At 41.9% G+C, this 16,684-nt stretch overlaps 1 protein-coding gene across 3 annotated transcripts in view; it reads left to right on the plus strand.

Annotated features, from left to right (window-relative positions):
- ckap5 (cytoskeleton associated protein 5) overlaps positions 1–16,684 on the plus strand; it is a 108,551-nt gene that overhangs the window by 24,155 nt on the left and 67,712 nt on the right. For all 3 annotated transcript variants that reach the window (XM_038808290.1, XM_038808289.1, XM_038808291.1), the window contains exons 10-19: positions 20–114; positions 409–466; positions 552–677; positions 988–1,121; positions 4,591–4,765; positions 5,862–5,975; positions 11,172–11,300; positions 11,377–11,571; positions 12,424–12,544; positions 13,873–13,979. In XM_038808290.1, coding sequence (XP_038664218.1) covers positions 20–114; positions 409–466; positions 552–677; positions 988–1,121; positions 4,591–4,765; positions 5,862–5,975; positions 11,172–11,300; positions 11,377–11,571; positions 12,424–12,544; positions 13,873–13,979 — 1,254 coding nt within the window. The remainder of the gene's footprint in view (positions 1–19; positions 115–408; positions 467–551; positions 678–987; positions 1,122–4,590; positions 4,766–5,861; positions 5,976–11,171; positions 11,301–11,376; positions 11,572–12,423; positions 12,545–13,872; positions 13,980–16,684) is intronic.

Consider the following 16,684-nt stretch of genomic DNA (forward strand, 5'->3'; position numbering starts at 1 on the left):
GTGTTTAAATTGTTTACAGGTTGTTGCCATGGCTTTTGCACAAAAAAATCCCAAAAACCAAGCTGAAGTTTTAAACTGGTTGGCAACTGCTATCAAGGAGTGTGGATTTGCCGGGTAAGTTTTTATTTTTGACTCTTAAGATGAGTAGATTTGCATTATGGCTGTTTTAACTACTTGATTGATTCTGCTTTTTGAATTTCGGACTAGTCACATTTTTGAGTATGTCATCCTTTTAAGTGCTTAATTTGAAAGTTTTGGAGCCTAAATTTATAATTTTGGCATTGCAATTCATTAGCTTCAATAAGAATGCTTTAACTGTACTAAGTATTTGTGGAAAACCCTAACTTGTTGATTGCTGCTTAATTTTCTGGAGTTCCTTGATCTTCTGATTTCAGTTTTTCTTTGCAGGCTAAATGTGAAAGCTTTCATCAGTAATGTGAAAATTGCTTTGGCTGCAACAAATCCTGTAAGTAGGGCTGTTTTCATAACCTGTTTGTGCATGTTACAACTCTCTTGCTCCTGAAATCTAATTCCTTTTACTGTTTCTGTAGGCTGTACGGACATCTGCAATCACTTTGCTAGGTGTGATGTATTTGTACATGGGAGCACCCTTGAGAATGTTTTTTGAAGATGAGAAACCAGCTTTGTTGTCACAAATTGATGCTGAATTTGAGAAGGTAAATGTTATGAGGACTATGGCGTCTTCCCAAACTTGATGCATTTTGTTTGCTATCCTGCCAAAATTGCTCGACTTATGTAAAAAAAAAAAAACAACAGTTGAGCACTTCTGATTGCTGTATGCTAGTTTAGCATTTTATTAATTAAGGTTGTATCAATAAAGCAAATTGATTTTTGGTTGGGTACTTAAGTCAGCTGTTTGTGATGATTTAGTAGTAGCGTCCAAAATATCAGCTCAATGCTAACTTTGAAAAAAGTCACAGCTATTCAGAAGTCCCAAGTAGAACTTGCAAACCCTTGTATTCACAGATGCAAGGACAAGCCCCTCCTGCTCCCATTAGAAAACTGGCTAAGCGTGATGCGGATGAAGAAGAAGCTCCTGAAGAACAAGATGAGGAAGAAAATGGGCATGTTCAGGATCTCTTGCCGCGAACTGATATAAGGTCAGTTCATTTTAGCTCTCAAGCTTCAGTGTTTTTGCCACATTACATTGTGTTGAAAAGGCCAAGACTTGATTGCCTTAGACCCTCTAAACTGTCTAGCCAAAACCAAGCAATCAACAAAGCCAAGAGGGCATTGTTACCCATGAAATATTGTCCCATCAGCTAACAAGAGGCAAGGAAATATCGCTGGTTACCACCTACTGTCCTCCCTCAGCTGATGGCTTAGTATCCCTCCACATTGAACACCACATGGAAGAAACAGAGGGTAGCAAGGGCGCAAAATACACTCTGGGTGGGGGGCTTCAATATGCACCACCAAGAGTGGCGCAGTAGCACCCCTACTGATTGAGCTGGTCAAGCCAGTGGGATTTAGCAGTTATTGAGGGAAAATATGCTTGGCCTCGTCCTCACCATTCCACTTGTCACAGCTTCATCTGCCTATGATAGTAATGGATGTGACCACCACACAGCCCATGTGGAGACAAACTGAGAATATCTTCCATTGTGCTATGTGGTACTACCATGGTAAATGGGATCGATTCAGAACAGATCTAGTAATTCAAAGCTGAATATCTAAGAGGTTTTGTGAGCCATCCATGCCAGAATTCTGTTAAACCACAATCTGTAATCTCCTGGCTTGCCATATCCCACACTGTACTGTTAACTGCAAGCTAAAAGAACATGTTAGGAGTAGCACAGGTATACCTAAAAATGAGATGCCAATCTGGTGAAGCTGCAATATAGGATGGCATGCAAAAGAACGAAGTAAGCCTATAACCAAGTGCTCTGATCAAAGCCTGCCACATCTAATGTTGGTCAGCTAAACAACTAACTGGAAACATGGATTGCCTAGATTGCTCATCAGTGGTCTAAGCTCCATATCGTCAGCAAAGTGGTGAAAGGTATCATCAACTGTGCAATCAAGTGGCATTTACACAATAACCTGTTCACAGATGCTCAGTTTGGGTTCCACCAGACCCATCTGCCTCCGGAACAAAGTACAGCTGTAATTGAAATGTGGACACGGGGTTCAATTCCCGTACCAGCTTACCTGAACAGGTGCTGGAATGTGGCGACTAGGGACTTTTCACAGTAACTTCATACTTGTGATGATAAAAAGTTATTATTGTGTCCATCAATGACATTGCCAGTGCTAAATCCAGTACCATCAATATACTATGGGTTCCCATTGATCAGAAAATTAACTAGACCAGATATAAATAGTGTTGCTGCAAGGGCAGATCAGAGGCATTCAGTGGTATTCTGCAGTAAAGACTTTGAGATGAAATATTCTCCACATTCTTTGATGTGTTACTCCAATATCATTAAAGAAACTCAACACCATCTTGAACATTTACTCCCTCCACCACTGGCGCACAGTACCAGATGTACCAGATAGAAGATGAACTGCAACAATTCACCAAAAATCCTTCAATAGCACATTCCAAAACCTACCACCTAGAAGGACAGGGGCAGGAGCCACATGGGAACATCACCACTAACAGCTTCCCCACTAAGCCACACACCATCCTTACTTGGAACTATATCGCTATTTTGATCATTGTCGCTAGATCAAAATTCTGGAACTCCCTTCCCACCAGCGCTGTGGGTGTACCTACGCCAGATGAAGGCAGCCCGAGAACAATTGGTGATGAATAACAAATGCTGGCCTATTGACGCCCACATCTTATGAAAGAATAAAAATAGGAATGCTCTGACGCCAAGTGTTCTGGTCAAATTAATTCTATTAATTTGCTTGTTAAAGGCTTGATTCCACCTATAGATATTGGGTGAATTTTCTGTGTGAGGAGAGGATTTTGATGAGATGTTCTTTTTTTTACAAAATATTTTTTATTCTCCTTTTTCGCATTTTCTCTCAAATTTACACCCAACAATGATCAGTAACAAATGTAATGTCAATCCCCATATCCCATAACTATGATCCCATCTTCCCACCAAACCCCAGACATTAGCCTGCATGTTAACATAAACAAATGGCAAAAAGGAATCCGGAATCATCTATAGTCACCATTAACACATACAGTCGTGTCCCCCCACCCCACCACCAATGTACGATGTGATGCAATTCTCGAAAGTGCATAATGAATAATGCCCATGAATTGTAGAACCCCTCCATCCTTCCCCTCAGTTCAAATCTGACCGTTTCAAGCGTCAGGAATTCCAGCAGGTCCCCCTGCCATGCCAGGGCACAGGATGGAGAGGTTGATCTCCATCCGAACAGCATCTGCCGTCGGGCGATCAATGAGGCGAAGGCTACGGCATCTGTCTCTGCGTCCATTTCCAACTCCGGCTGATCCGACACCCCGAATATGGCCCTCAAGGGCCTGGGTCCAGTGTCACGTGCATCACTTTAGAGATTACCCTAAACACCACCTTCCAGTAATCCTCCAGCTTTGGACAGGACCAAAACATATGAACGTCTCTTCCCCCCCCGCCCGCAATGTTCACACACATTCTCTACCCCCTCAAAGAGCTGGCTCATCCTCGCCCATGTAAGGTGCACTGTATACACCACCTTCAGCTGTAGCAGCCCCAACCTCGCACACAAAGTGGAGGCATTCACCCTCTGGAGCACTCCCACCAGAACCCCTCCTCTATACCCTCTCCCAACTCTTCTTTCCACTTTGCCTTTATCCCTTCTAGGGGTGCCTTCTCCTCCTCCAAAATACCCCCGGTAACTGCTGATACTACCCCCTTCTCCAGTCCCCCTGTCGGCAGCACCTCCTCCAGCAATGTGGAAGCCAGCTCTACTGGGAAGCTCTGTATCTCCTTTCTGGCAAAGTCACGAACCTGCATGTATCTAAATATTTATCCCGCTCCAGCCCATACTTCACTCCCAGCTCCTTCAATCCTGCAAAACTACTCCCAAGAAACAAATTTTTTAGTGTCTTAATTCCTTTCTCCTCCCATCTCCGAAAATTTCCATCCCACTTCCGTGGCTCAAATCTATGGTTTCCCCTGAATTGGCATTTCCCTTGACCCTACCCCCAACCCGAAGTGCTGTCGAAGCTGCCTCCAAATTCTCAACAAAGCTATTACTAAACTCCGCGTATCTCCCTGGGGCTATCGGGACCGCCGCTGTCGCTAACGCCTTCAATCCCGAACCCCTACCCAAACTCTCCTCCATTCTGACCCATTGGGAGTCAACCCCTCTGACCCAGCTCTGTACTTTCTCCACATTTGCCGCCCAGTAATAATACATCAGGTTCAGAAGACCCAAACCCCCTGCCTGCCTTCCTCTCTGCAGCAGCACCTTTTTAATTCTGGCAACCAGATGATTACGTGGTAATCATCTCTTCAATCCCTCTTTTTATTTCATTTTTTTTAAATGCCTTTGGGAGGAAAATCGGCAGGCATTGAAAAATAAACAGGAATCGCGGCAGTACATTCATCTTAATCGCCTGTATTGATGAGATGTTCTAATTGAACTTTATTTTTCAACAAATAGTGACAAGATTACCTCTGAGCTGGTAGAAAAGCTGGGAGATAAAAACTGGAAAATCAGGAAGGAAGGTTTGGATGAGTTAAGTACAGTTCTAAATGAGGCAAAACTTATTCAATCAAATATTGGAGAACTTCCTGGAGTCCTGAAAGGGCGGCTAAATGACTCCAATAAAATTCTGGTAAGTCCTTGTGTTTGAAAACATGGGTTTATTTGATTGTCCATAATGGAGTATGCAAACCGACTGCATGATTCCAGCTGCTATGATCAGCGGGGAGAATGGAGTATACAAACCCACTGTTTATTTTGCATGATTCCAGCTGCTGTGATCTGAGCTGGGAAGTTATTGTGATCCATTTGGGGGTAGTGCCTAAACAATATTGAGTAATCTGCTACCGTGTTTGGAGGCGTTGTGGCTTGATCTCATGACTACAGTCCAGTTGGAGGGCAAGGGACAGCTTCCGTTTAAACTACTATTGAGGTTACACATTGTGGCAGGCGGCTTTGCAGTTTTTCAATGCTTTTCCCCCTCATTCTTTCTACGTTCCTTTCATCCACATCAAGAATACTGAATTGGCAGTCTTGGTTTCAAATAATGGCCACCCTTAATGTCAGCTTGGACCTCGAGTGCTAGGCAATTTGAGAGATCTCCGACATGCATGCTTTCCTGAAATGATTTAGTTCACAATTTCCCAGTCAAGATCATAGTCTCGGCTGACCCCCCCCCCCCCCCCCCCCCCCCCCCACACACACACACACACACACACACACACACACACAAACGTGCAGAGATCTTTTCTGCATCCTTCCTGTCAGCCAGTAAATTTTGTTGAGATGAAAACTATTTGTTTTCTCCAGGAATCCCACATGATACAGCATTAATTTGTAGGATAAAAGTGAACTTTGACATCAATGTATCATTGTAATCTCCATGGAGAACCTACCTCCCCATGGGCAAGCTACCTGTGATCTTGGTATTTTTCTAACAATGCTGAGACATGCAACGTGACATTGTCAAGCTCTTGTCAGTGTGTAGGTACATTTTGATTTGTGTTAGAATATTCCACTTTGAAATAAACTGAATTGTAACAAAGGCTTGCATTTTAATTTTATCTTGATTGAGCATAAACTGGTAGACTTAAATGCAGAGTTGTTTTAGTACAAAGGATTCTAATTGGGCAACTACCGTAGTTCTCGTTAACTTCATTCACTGATGTAAAATCTTGCTTTTGCATTTTTGAAACTTTGCAAATCTGAATCCGTTATCTGATTCTCAGGTGCAGCAAACACTTACAATCTTGCAGCAGATGGCCACTGCTATGGGGCCGAATGTTAAGCAACATGTGAAAATCCTGGGTATACCAATTATCACGGTGTTTGGTGATAGCAAGGTAAGAGTTTCAAGATTAAATTAAAACCGTTGTGACCATTCTGTTTCAAGTGGGCTATGCTTATAACGCAAGGATTCTAGGCTAGTTAAACAGAAGTGAATAGCATTTACGGCACAACAAGCTATTCGGCCCACGTAGTCCATGGTGACCTTGTGCCCTATTCTCCACCTCCTTTCCTCCCTTTGTAAATTGTAACAGCATATAACTGCCTGGCTTCAATTGGATTGGCGAGAGAATCACATGAAGGAAATCCCACAGATGGATAACTGAGACGAGGTATTGGGGGTCTGGGGTATGTGTGGTTAACCATGTCAAAGGCTCCAGAGGATGAGAAAAACAAGGTGAAATCATGCATCACTGTCACAGAATTTACATAGAACATACAGTGCAGGAAAGGCCATTTGAAACAACCAGTCCACAGTGGTGATTTTCTCCACTCACGTTTTCTCCCATCTCCCTCATCTAACATTGCATAACTCTGTGTTCCCTTCTCCCTCATATGTTTGTCTAGTTTCTCTTCAAGAGCACCTGGATTATTCTACTCGAACACTAGTGGGTAAAGAAGTTTTTTATTGCCTGTTTAACTTCTCAGTGACTATCTTGGATTGATGGCCCCTAGTTTTGCAGATTCATACTTTTGTAATATGATGATTAAAACTGCACAAAGTTCTCTCCCAAGTATGGTCTAACCAAGGTTTGATACAAGCGTAGCATAATTTATGGTTTTCAATTTTATCCCTCTAGAATCATTGAATAAACCCTCGTTTTGCTTCTGCCAAACTGAAAAAGACCCATTTATGCCAACTTTGTTTCCTGTTAGCTATCCAATCTCTAATCTAGACAATATGTTACCCCTCACATCATGAGCTTTTATTTTCTGAAATAGCCTGTAATGTGGCACCTTATCAAATACCTTCTGGAGATCTATGGTAAGCACATCTGTCAGTTTCCCTTTATCCACGTCACTGGTGACTCCTTCAAAGGACTCCAATAAATTGGTTAAAGATGATTTTCCTTCCACAAAATCATGTTGACTCTGCCTGATTGTCTTTAATTTTTCCAAGTGCCCTGCTATAACATCTCTAATAATGGCTTTAACATTTTCCTTATCCCAGATGTTAGACTAACTGGTCTGTAGTTTCCTGCTCCTTTTTTGAATAAAGGAGCTGCATTTGCTATCTTCCAATCTAATGGAACCGTCACCCAAATCTAGGGAATTTTGGAAAATTAAAACCATTGCCACCTTACTAGTTGGAAGACATTGGGGTCAAGTCCATCCAGGCCAGGGGATTTGACAGACCACAGACACAACAATTTTTCATACCACTTCCTGTTGATTTAAATTTTCCTAAGCATCCCCCTTCTTTCCATTTCCTGATTTACAGCTATTTCTGGGATGTCCTCTCTAGTGAAGGCCTTCAGATTAAATCATAAGTCAGCCCTCTCTCTCAAAAGGGAGAGCAGCCTATGGTCATCTGGGACGATGGTGACTTTCACTTTGTGAAGACTGATGCAAAATACCTGTTTAATTCATCCACCATAGTTCTACTTTTCCATTACCAATCCCCAGACATGCCTCTATTGGGCTAATGTGCTATTTACTAACTCTTGTTTAAATATCTATAGGAACTCTTACTCACCATCTTTATATTACTGGCTTGCTTTCTCTCATGCTCTCCTTTTTCTTTCCTTATTAATTCTTGTCATTAGTTGATCATTATTTATTTCGAATCTTCTGACCTACCACTTGTCTTTATGGAAATATATGCTTTTTCTTTTAAGTTTAATACTGTCTCTAAGCACGGTAGCCCAATGATTAGCACTGTTGTTTCACAGCACCAGGATCACAGGTTTGATTCCCGGCTTGGATCACTGTCTGTGCGGAGTCTGCTCGTTCTCCCCGTATCTGTGTGGGTTTCCTCCGGGAGCTCTGGTTTCCTCCCACAAGTCCCAAATGACGTGCTGTTAGGTAATTTGGACATTCTGAATTCTCCCTCCGTGTACCTGAACAGGCGCTGGAATGTGGCGACTAGGGGCTTTTCACAGTAACTTCATTGCAGTGTTAATGTAATCCTACTTGAGACAAAGATTGTTATATTATGTAACCTTTTTAGTTAACCGCAAATGATAGGTTCTCCCCATGTAATTTTTCTTTCACATTGGAATGTGCCTGCATTCTGAAATATCCCCTTAATTCTGCCACTAAACATCAGTTGATGTATCCCTTAAGCATACTTGCCAGTTCAATTTATCTAGCTCTGCTTTCATGCCATCATAATTGCCCTTATTTAAGTTTAAAATGCTTACATCCAAGACGGATGTATTTTATTCCAATTAATGCAATGTATTTGCCGTGGCAATATGTTGAATGATTTGCAAGTGATATGCCTCATTGCAAGTTTATTAATGTCTTGTAATTTGATGCAATCATTCTCGCTGTTTGCTCTCTCTAACAATTTGTTGTTGACACATTTAGAAATTTAGGTTTGGATTCCAAAGTCTAAATTTGAATTGCTAAAAAAGATATCCTATCAAAGCTTTTTGTCTTGCACGAAGCAGGATAATCTCAAGAATACCGATGGCCATGTCCTAGGGAGTAACAACACTTATTCTATGAGAAGGGGGTGCTCCTTGATAGGGGTGTTGCTGTTGAGAATGCACCAGTTAATGGTAACTGCCAAGCATGGTTTGAAATTGATTCTGATTGGCCATGGCTTGCCCTGTGGAATGAATCAGTGAATACCTATCATTTTCTTTTGTGTAGCTGAAACAGGTGCAACGTTTGTACATATTCTTTCTGTTTGCAAAGATCAAGACCCTGCGTTTTAATACATGCAACTTCCAGTGCATATTGTGAGCCTGACTCAGTATCTTCAGTTGGTCGTCAGTGTAATTTTTAGCACTGAAGATTATTGAGCAAATGTTGTCCAATTGTGGAATCTCATGTAATGTTGCAAACTTGCGTTATGTTTTGCAAGTAAGGACTGGCTGTACGGTCTGCACCTTGCCCATTGCACTGCACAGATCCTTATAGGATGGAGCTGGGTGGGGTGGGGGGAGAAATAGTTCTCCCACGCTTTCTCTCCCTCCCCTTCCACTGCTGTTCTGACACTGGCGGTTGGCAGCTTCCAGACTTGAGCCAGCATGGTCGCATTCAAGAGTGGTGGTGATCGTCCTGACATAGCCTTGGAGTCGGGCTCTCACCCTGTGCTCCTGCTGCAGGACCTTGGGCCTTGCAACCTCTGCCTCTGATGACGGCAGTGGCTCCGACATCTGCACATGGTGCAGCTGCCCCAGAGTGCAGTGCAGGAGGGTGTGGGGACAGAAGTCTGATGACATTAAAACAAAAAGAAAATCAGAAAAACAGGCCCTCAAGAATAAGTGATATTAGAACAAAACAACGATAAGTGGGGCAATTTAAAGCCTGGATTTACTGTATTTGCCCACTGATGCTAAACTTCATCAGTTTTCTATGTGGTACCTCGTTGAAATCGAGCCAAATTCATCTGGATTATTACTTTTCTTTATAAAGAATTAAATAGAGGCTTTTTCCCAGGGTAGAGAGGTCAATTGTTAGGGGGCATGGTTTAGAGTAGATGTACGAGGCAAGTTTGTTTTATACAGAGGGTAGTGGGTGCCTGGAACTCACTGCCGGAGGGGTTGGTGGAAGCAGGAACGATAGTGGCATTTAAGGGGCATCGTGACAAATACATGAATAGGATGGGAATAGAGGGATACGGTCCCCGGAAGTGTTGAAGACTTTAGTTTAGACAGGCAGCATAGTTGGCACAGGCTTGGAGGGTCGAAGGGCCTGTTCCTGTGCTGTACTTTTCTTCTTTGTAAATGATGTTGGCCAAACGAGATTTTTCCTTTTGAGATCATTAGTGTTTCCAGTTTCTAGATTTTGTAGTTTCTCAATTATTTTTCCAGGACCCAGGTTAAGCTGACTGATTTGTAGTTCCCAGAACATATTTAATCTCCCTTAAGTATATGAACAATGTTAGCTTTCTTGCAATGCATCCTTTTATGACATTAAATATATTTAATAATGTCATTGCCATGTCTTTAAAATGCACAAATACGGTCAGGAATTGTACCCCCCCAGTTTCATTAGTTCTCCTTTTATTTTAAATGTAAATATATAATTCCTCATGTTCACCTGACTGTGTCCCTACTAAATACTGAAGCAAAATGATTATTTAATATTTTTGCCACTTTGTTCATGGGTGTCTGCAGTTTTTATAATGTCCATCCCTGAATGACCCTAATCTCATTTGACTTTGGCCGATGAATTATTTAATCGCTCCCGTTTGTCTTCCTAAATTTTCTCAATCTCTTTTGTCACCTCCTTGCATGTGTAGTGGGACAAGACATGTGCCCCCCCTCCCTCCCTCCATTTATATTTTTATTCACCCATCGTATTTCATTGTTCATAGAATTTACAGTTGCAGAAGGAGGCCATTCGGCCCATCGAGTCTGCACCAGCCCTTGGAAAGTGCTCCCTACTTAAGCCCACACATCAACACTAAGGACAGTTTATCATGGTCAATCCACCTAACCTGCATATCTTTGGACTGTGGGAGGAAACCGGAGCATCCGGAGGAAAACCACGCAGACTCCGCACAGACAGTGACCCAAGCCGGGAATCTATCCCAGGTCTTTGGCGCTGTAAAGCACAGTGTTAACCACTGTGCTACCGTGCCACCCTTTTTTTTTTTAGTTCTTGTATTTTGTTTTTCGAAGAATGTAGTTTTTTGGATTGTGAACACCCTTTTAAAATGTTACCGTTTGCTGATTGTGTTCATTTTAATTTCTCAAGTTGTATTCTGTACCTCAAAATTTGTCCCAATCCTGTCATTCTGATGTACTTTTGAGATTAATGTATTGATGTTTTATTTTAACTGATATTTGAATTTTTTGATGACTACAGTTAATTTCAATCTGTGTCAAGTAAACTTTTAAAAAAACTTTTAAACCAGCTTTTTGTTTTGATTGAGCAGTATATTTTCATGGGTTAAAGTTCAACTTATTTGGGGGTTTGCCCATTTGACCAAGTATTAGGAATTTCATATCTTTTTTTGAGTTTACAGGTCAACTTTTTATTGGTGTAAATGTGTTGGTGACTATTTGAATAATGTAATGGCTAATTTTAATTGCAAGTTTGTGCCATAACTTGAAGGACCATTTGCTTCTCAGAGTAATGTTCGGGCGGCAGCTCTTACAACTTTGAATTCTTGGGTTGAGAAAACTGGTATGAAGGAATGGCTAGATGGCGACGACCTTTCGGAAGAACTGAAGAAGGAAAACCCTTTCCTTAGGCAGGAGGTAAGTCCAGGCTAGCTTAGTACCTTTATTAAAGCATTTATTTGACCAGAATGCTAACATTTTATTTATTGCTTAGTTGTTAGGTTGGCTGGCAGAGAAACTACCAACACTGCGATCTACGTCCCCCGATCTCATTCTTTGTTTGCCTCATCTATATGCTTGCTTGGAAGACCGAAATGGAGATGTCCGAAAGAAAGCCCAAGATGCACTGCCAACTTTCATGATGCATCTTGGTTATGAAAAAATGGTTAAGGCTGCTGGCAAGTTAAAGGTATTGTTTTCAATTTTAAAAATATAAATTGTGGTTATTTTCATGCAGGATTTATTCACAAAATCGAACTGAACTGATTGCGGGGCAGCACGGTAGCATTGTGGATAGCACAATTGCTTCACAGCTCCAGGGTCCTAGATTCGATTCCGGCTTGGGTCACTGTCTGTGCGGAGTCTGCACATCCTCCCCGTGTGTGCGTGGGTTTCCTCCGGGTGCTCCGGTTTCCTCCCACAGTCCAAAGATGTGCAAGTTAGGTGGATTGGACATGATAAATTGCCCTTAGTGTCCAAAATTGCCCTTAGTGTTGGGTGGGGTTACTGGGTTATGGGGATAGGGTGGAGGTGTTAACCTTGGGTAGGGTGCTCTTTCCAGGAGCAGACTCGATGGGCCGAATGGCCTCCTTCTGCACTGTAAATTCTATGAATATCCTTATGCACTTGAATTTGTCCAGAGAATGAAGAGAATGCTCTTCATTCCTATCACCCCATCAGGAGAGCTTTTAGGTAATTGAAAGTACTACATTGAAACTTGGAATTGTCCCTATATTGTCCCGATTGGCTTTCCACCTTTGTACCCACCGCAAATTTGTGCTCATTCAGAACTCTGCTGCCCGTATCCTAACTATTACCCAAGTCTTGCCTCTCAGAGATTTATATTGCTTCACTATTTGACGAAGATACCATTGCTGGTTATTGCTTGGTGTGCAATAAGTCATTTAAATGTGGTTCTTAATCAGTGCAATTTAAGTAATGTAACAGCAAAATTGTTTCTATATTTGTGCGCAATTCTGAGACTATGTGGTTTGTGGTATCAGCATAACTGCACATGGTACTAAGTTGCTTTTTATCTTAGACTACCTCAAAAGACCAAGTGGTGGCAGCTCTTGAGAAGGCTCAAGCCATTGTGCCAGCTAAACCAGCAGCACCAGCTAAAACATCTTCAAAATCTAATGCAGCCAGGCCATCGAGTACAGGTAACCACTCTTCACCTATTATTTGTTATTGAATTTAATAATCTGATGTTGGCACTTTGAACTGAGTTACACACTTGCCGTGGAGTTAACAGTCAAGAGAGGGAAGAAATAAAAGAAAAGAGGGAGCAAGGCTGCATAAATGGGGGCAAAGTCAATGCAAGGTAAAGAAGGAGAAAGTAAAAGGCTAATTGAAACCGCATTAATGGGGGGGGAAAAGGTGAACATTCTGTATGAATTGGTCAGTTTGTGGTCAAGGCTGTGCACCTTATTGAGGTTCCTTCTTGTGCTTACGTCTTTGTTTTTTGTCTTCTGCCCTCCTTCAAAACCAGTTACACTTAAAGTGCAACTCGCTACCCTAACTTTGTTGAGGTCAAAGCCACCACCATCTTCAGGGTACCTTTGAAACGTTTCCACTCACTGCCATGTGATCTTTAACCAGTTATGAGCTAGGAGTACAGAGCCTCAGTGAGGAATGTTGTGCGAGATGGGCTTCGGAATCCCATTCTGAGGAAGTAATGGGCCATTATGTGCTGCACTGCGGCACTTAAAATACATTGGTCAAGTTCAGTATGATTTCCTTAAGATTCTCCAAAGCTTTTCTTATTGTTTGTCTCATTTATGTTTCATCGTGCTTGCTACTCTTTGTATTTTTACCCTGTTACAATCGCAGCGGATGCTACGAGACAACCAGACGCAGAATGGAACTCTGGCTCAATAGACCATATTTTTTTTTTTGAGAGACTTGGATGAACAGTCATAGGACTAAGAGTAAAACATTTATTAAAGATGAGACGATAGATTATAATACAATACACAGATTTTTAAGGACACCACAAGTTACAAAATATACCTTGTACTATAATGTTCGAGGCAGGTTCTTTGTTTAAACTCTATTTGTTTTCACATCGATAATCCTTTAATTACAATGCAGATACAATTTAGAATGAAACAAATATCCACAGACATGTCGGCACCTTTGTTTAACACGAACTAACTGAAGTTTTAACCCTTATACCGAAACTTGAAAATTTAACTTCAAGCTATACCTTTTTTCTAATAAGCTAAATCCAAATATAGATTACTTAAAACCACCTATTTCCTGAGGACGCATGCATGTCATGCCCCTTTTGAGATATTTTGAGATTAGTCATTTAAATGGTCATCCTGTTTTTCCTGTACAGAAATAGATTATCCGTAATTATATATAGCCTCTTATTTAAATTGTGATATGTTCGAAATGTACTGATCTTTTTTCAGCTACTTTAATATTATCCAGTGCATTAACTGCCCATCACAATTTATACATCTTTATCAACTTTCTTTGCCAGCCGCCACGCGTGCACACAGTGCCACCACAAATGATGACACAGATGCTCCTGCACTTAAGAATGACCCAAAGAAGAACAAAGCTGCTGGGTCTACTGCCAAAGTTAAGGTAAGCTTTTTTATAAAAGATTTTTATTAATTGGGAGCCAGTTGACTTTCCTGACTTTTTCCCTGCTTTTTCACTCCAGCTCCCTTCTCATTGCCCCAATCCTGCCTGCTCCAACGGATATGGATAGCACGGTAGCACAGTGGTTAGCACTATGGCTTCACAGCGCCAGGGTCCCAGGTTCGATTCTCACCTTGTGTCACTGTCTATGCGGAGCATGCATGTTCTCCCCATGTCTGTGGGTAAATCTAACGGTAAACTATCTAGTAATCTAAAAACGAACAGCAAGAGCTTCTTTAAATATATAAAAAGGATGAGCGAGGCCAAAGTGAACATAGGCCCCTTGGAGAATGAGATTGGGGAAATAATAAAAGGGAACCAGGAAATGGCAGAAATAAACAAATGCTTTGCGTCAGTCTTCATTGTGGAAGACAATATTCCAAAAATAAATAATCAATAGGCAGAAGGGTAGGAGGAAATAAATACAATAACAGTCTCTAAGGAAAAGCTACTGGGAAAATTAAATGGGCTGAAGCCGATAAATCCCCTGGACCTGATTGGTTTCATTCCAGGATATTAAACGAAGTAGCTGTGGAGATAGTGGATGCATTGGTAGTAATCTTCCAAGAATCCTTTAAATTCTGGAAAAGGCCCAGAGGATTGAAAACTACCAATGTAATATCTAAAAGGAGGGAGATAAAAAACAATAACTATAGGCCAGTTAGCTTAACTTCTGTCATTGGGAAAATCCATTATAAAGAATGTAATAGCAAAGTATTTAGAAATGCATAAATAGCAAACATAGTTAGCATTCATGTCAAGAGGGCAAGAATACAAGACCAGGAACATATTTCTGAGGCTATACAAGGGTCTGGTCAAACCCCATTTGGAGTATCGTGAGCAGTTTTGGTCTCCGTATCCAAGGAAGGATGTGCTGGCCTTGGAAAGGGTCCAGAAGAGATTCACAAGAATGATCCCTGGAATGAAGAGCTTGTATGAGGAACGGTTAAGGTCTCTGGGTCTGTACTCATTGGAATTTAGAAGGATGATGGGGGATCTTATTGAAACTTACAGGATATGGCGTGGCCTGGATGGAGTGGACATGGAGAGGATGTTTCACTTGTAGGAAAAACTAGAACCAGAGGACACAATCTCCGACTAAAGGGCCGATCCTTCAAAACAGATGAGGAGGAAGTTTTTCAGCCAGAGGGTGGTGAATCTGTGGAACTCTTTTTCCACAGAAGGCTGTGGAGGCCAAATCGCAGTGTCTTTAGACAGAGATAGATAGGTTCTTGATTAATAAAGGGATCGGGGGTTATGGGGAGAAGGCAAGGGGATAATAAAAATATCAGCCATGATTGAATGGCCGAGTGGACTCGATGGGCCGAGTGGCCTAATTCTGCTCCTATTTCTTATGGTCTTATAGCTTCATTGGGGAATTATGTCTGACAGGTTTATCAAAAGGCTTTGAGGTAGTAATGATCAGGATAGATATAGGGGAACCAGTACATATAATATGTTTGGATTGCCAAAAAGAGTTTGATACGGCAGTGTTTTCAGACTTGTTTTGCCAATTGGCTGACCTTTGCGACACCTGCCATGTTTCCTTTCTTTTAATGCAAAAGGGGAGCCTGCTTAGTCTTTGTGGTCTCAGCCCAATCAGGTTCACAGGAGAAGAGGGCAATGCGCATAGAAGGCGCAGACTTCAGACAGTCCCATTGTGCCGTCTTCATCTTTGTGGGAACGGAAAATCCAACCTCGCACATGTTGGTTGTCATGAAGGATAATAGCAATAAAATGCTTGTTTTATTCAGCAGTGGATGCTCCTGGCAAAGCTAACCCAGAATGCTGACGGCCTCGAAGGCTTTTGGCAAGTTTTAAATGTGCTATCACAGGACTGGTGCAGCAGCATAGTTTTTTCATTTGGAAGCATCTGTAAGTTAATAACTGACTCTGGCGTGTCAACCTCAAAAGCAATTCTTCAAAGCCCGAAACGTCTCTTATTTACAAGTACTTCCCTGCATATAAAACACATGGGCTTTGTGTCCTTTGCATTGGCACAATTGACAAAACCATACTGTAAGAAATCATTTTTATGCTGCTTTGTTCCCGAGGTAGTTTCTTCTTTGTGTAGACTGTTAGAGAGACACCGGAGCTCTGTACAGAGTAGCACTGCTTTGTCCTGTCGTGGACTCTCCTGAGCAGCACTCCAGTATATTCAGAAGTAGAGATCCTGGTCAGTAGGTACTGTGCCTATCTGTGTTTCGGGTTGTCTCTTTCCTGGAAGAAAACTATTCGTCTACACAGTCCTCTTGCCTTGCTTGCCAGTAGCTAGAAAATGGAAGAAGCTCTCCTCCGTCATTTAGCAGCGAAGGCATGTACATACAGGCATTTGACGTCGGGGGTGTATGCAGGGTGTGCGACCAGCTCACTGCTACTGCTTATGACTGCACACGGCCTCATTTCCTTCTCATTTAAAAGATGGCATGGCACCATCCTCAATAAAAATGCCCGTTGCAGCCAATTGGCACATTTCCTACTATCAGGACCAATGTGGGAGCGCTGCGACCAATCGCTCCGTGATCGCAGCTCGCACTTCGCAAAACCCTGCGATAAGTAGCCACAGGGCTACTTAAGAGCCCATGATGTTAGGGATTCTATATTAGCATGAGTAGAGGATTGGCTGCCAAATAGAAGACGGAGCAGGG

The sequence above is a fragment of the Scyliorhinus canicula genome, chromosome 9 (genome assembly GCF_902713615.1).
Source record: "Scyliorhinus canicula chromosome 9, sScyCan1.1, whole genome shotgun sequence".
NCBI lineage: Eukaryota > Metazoa > Chordata > Chondrichthyes > Carcharhiniformes > Scyliorhinidae > Scyliorhinus > Scyliorhinus canicula.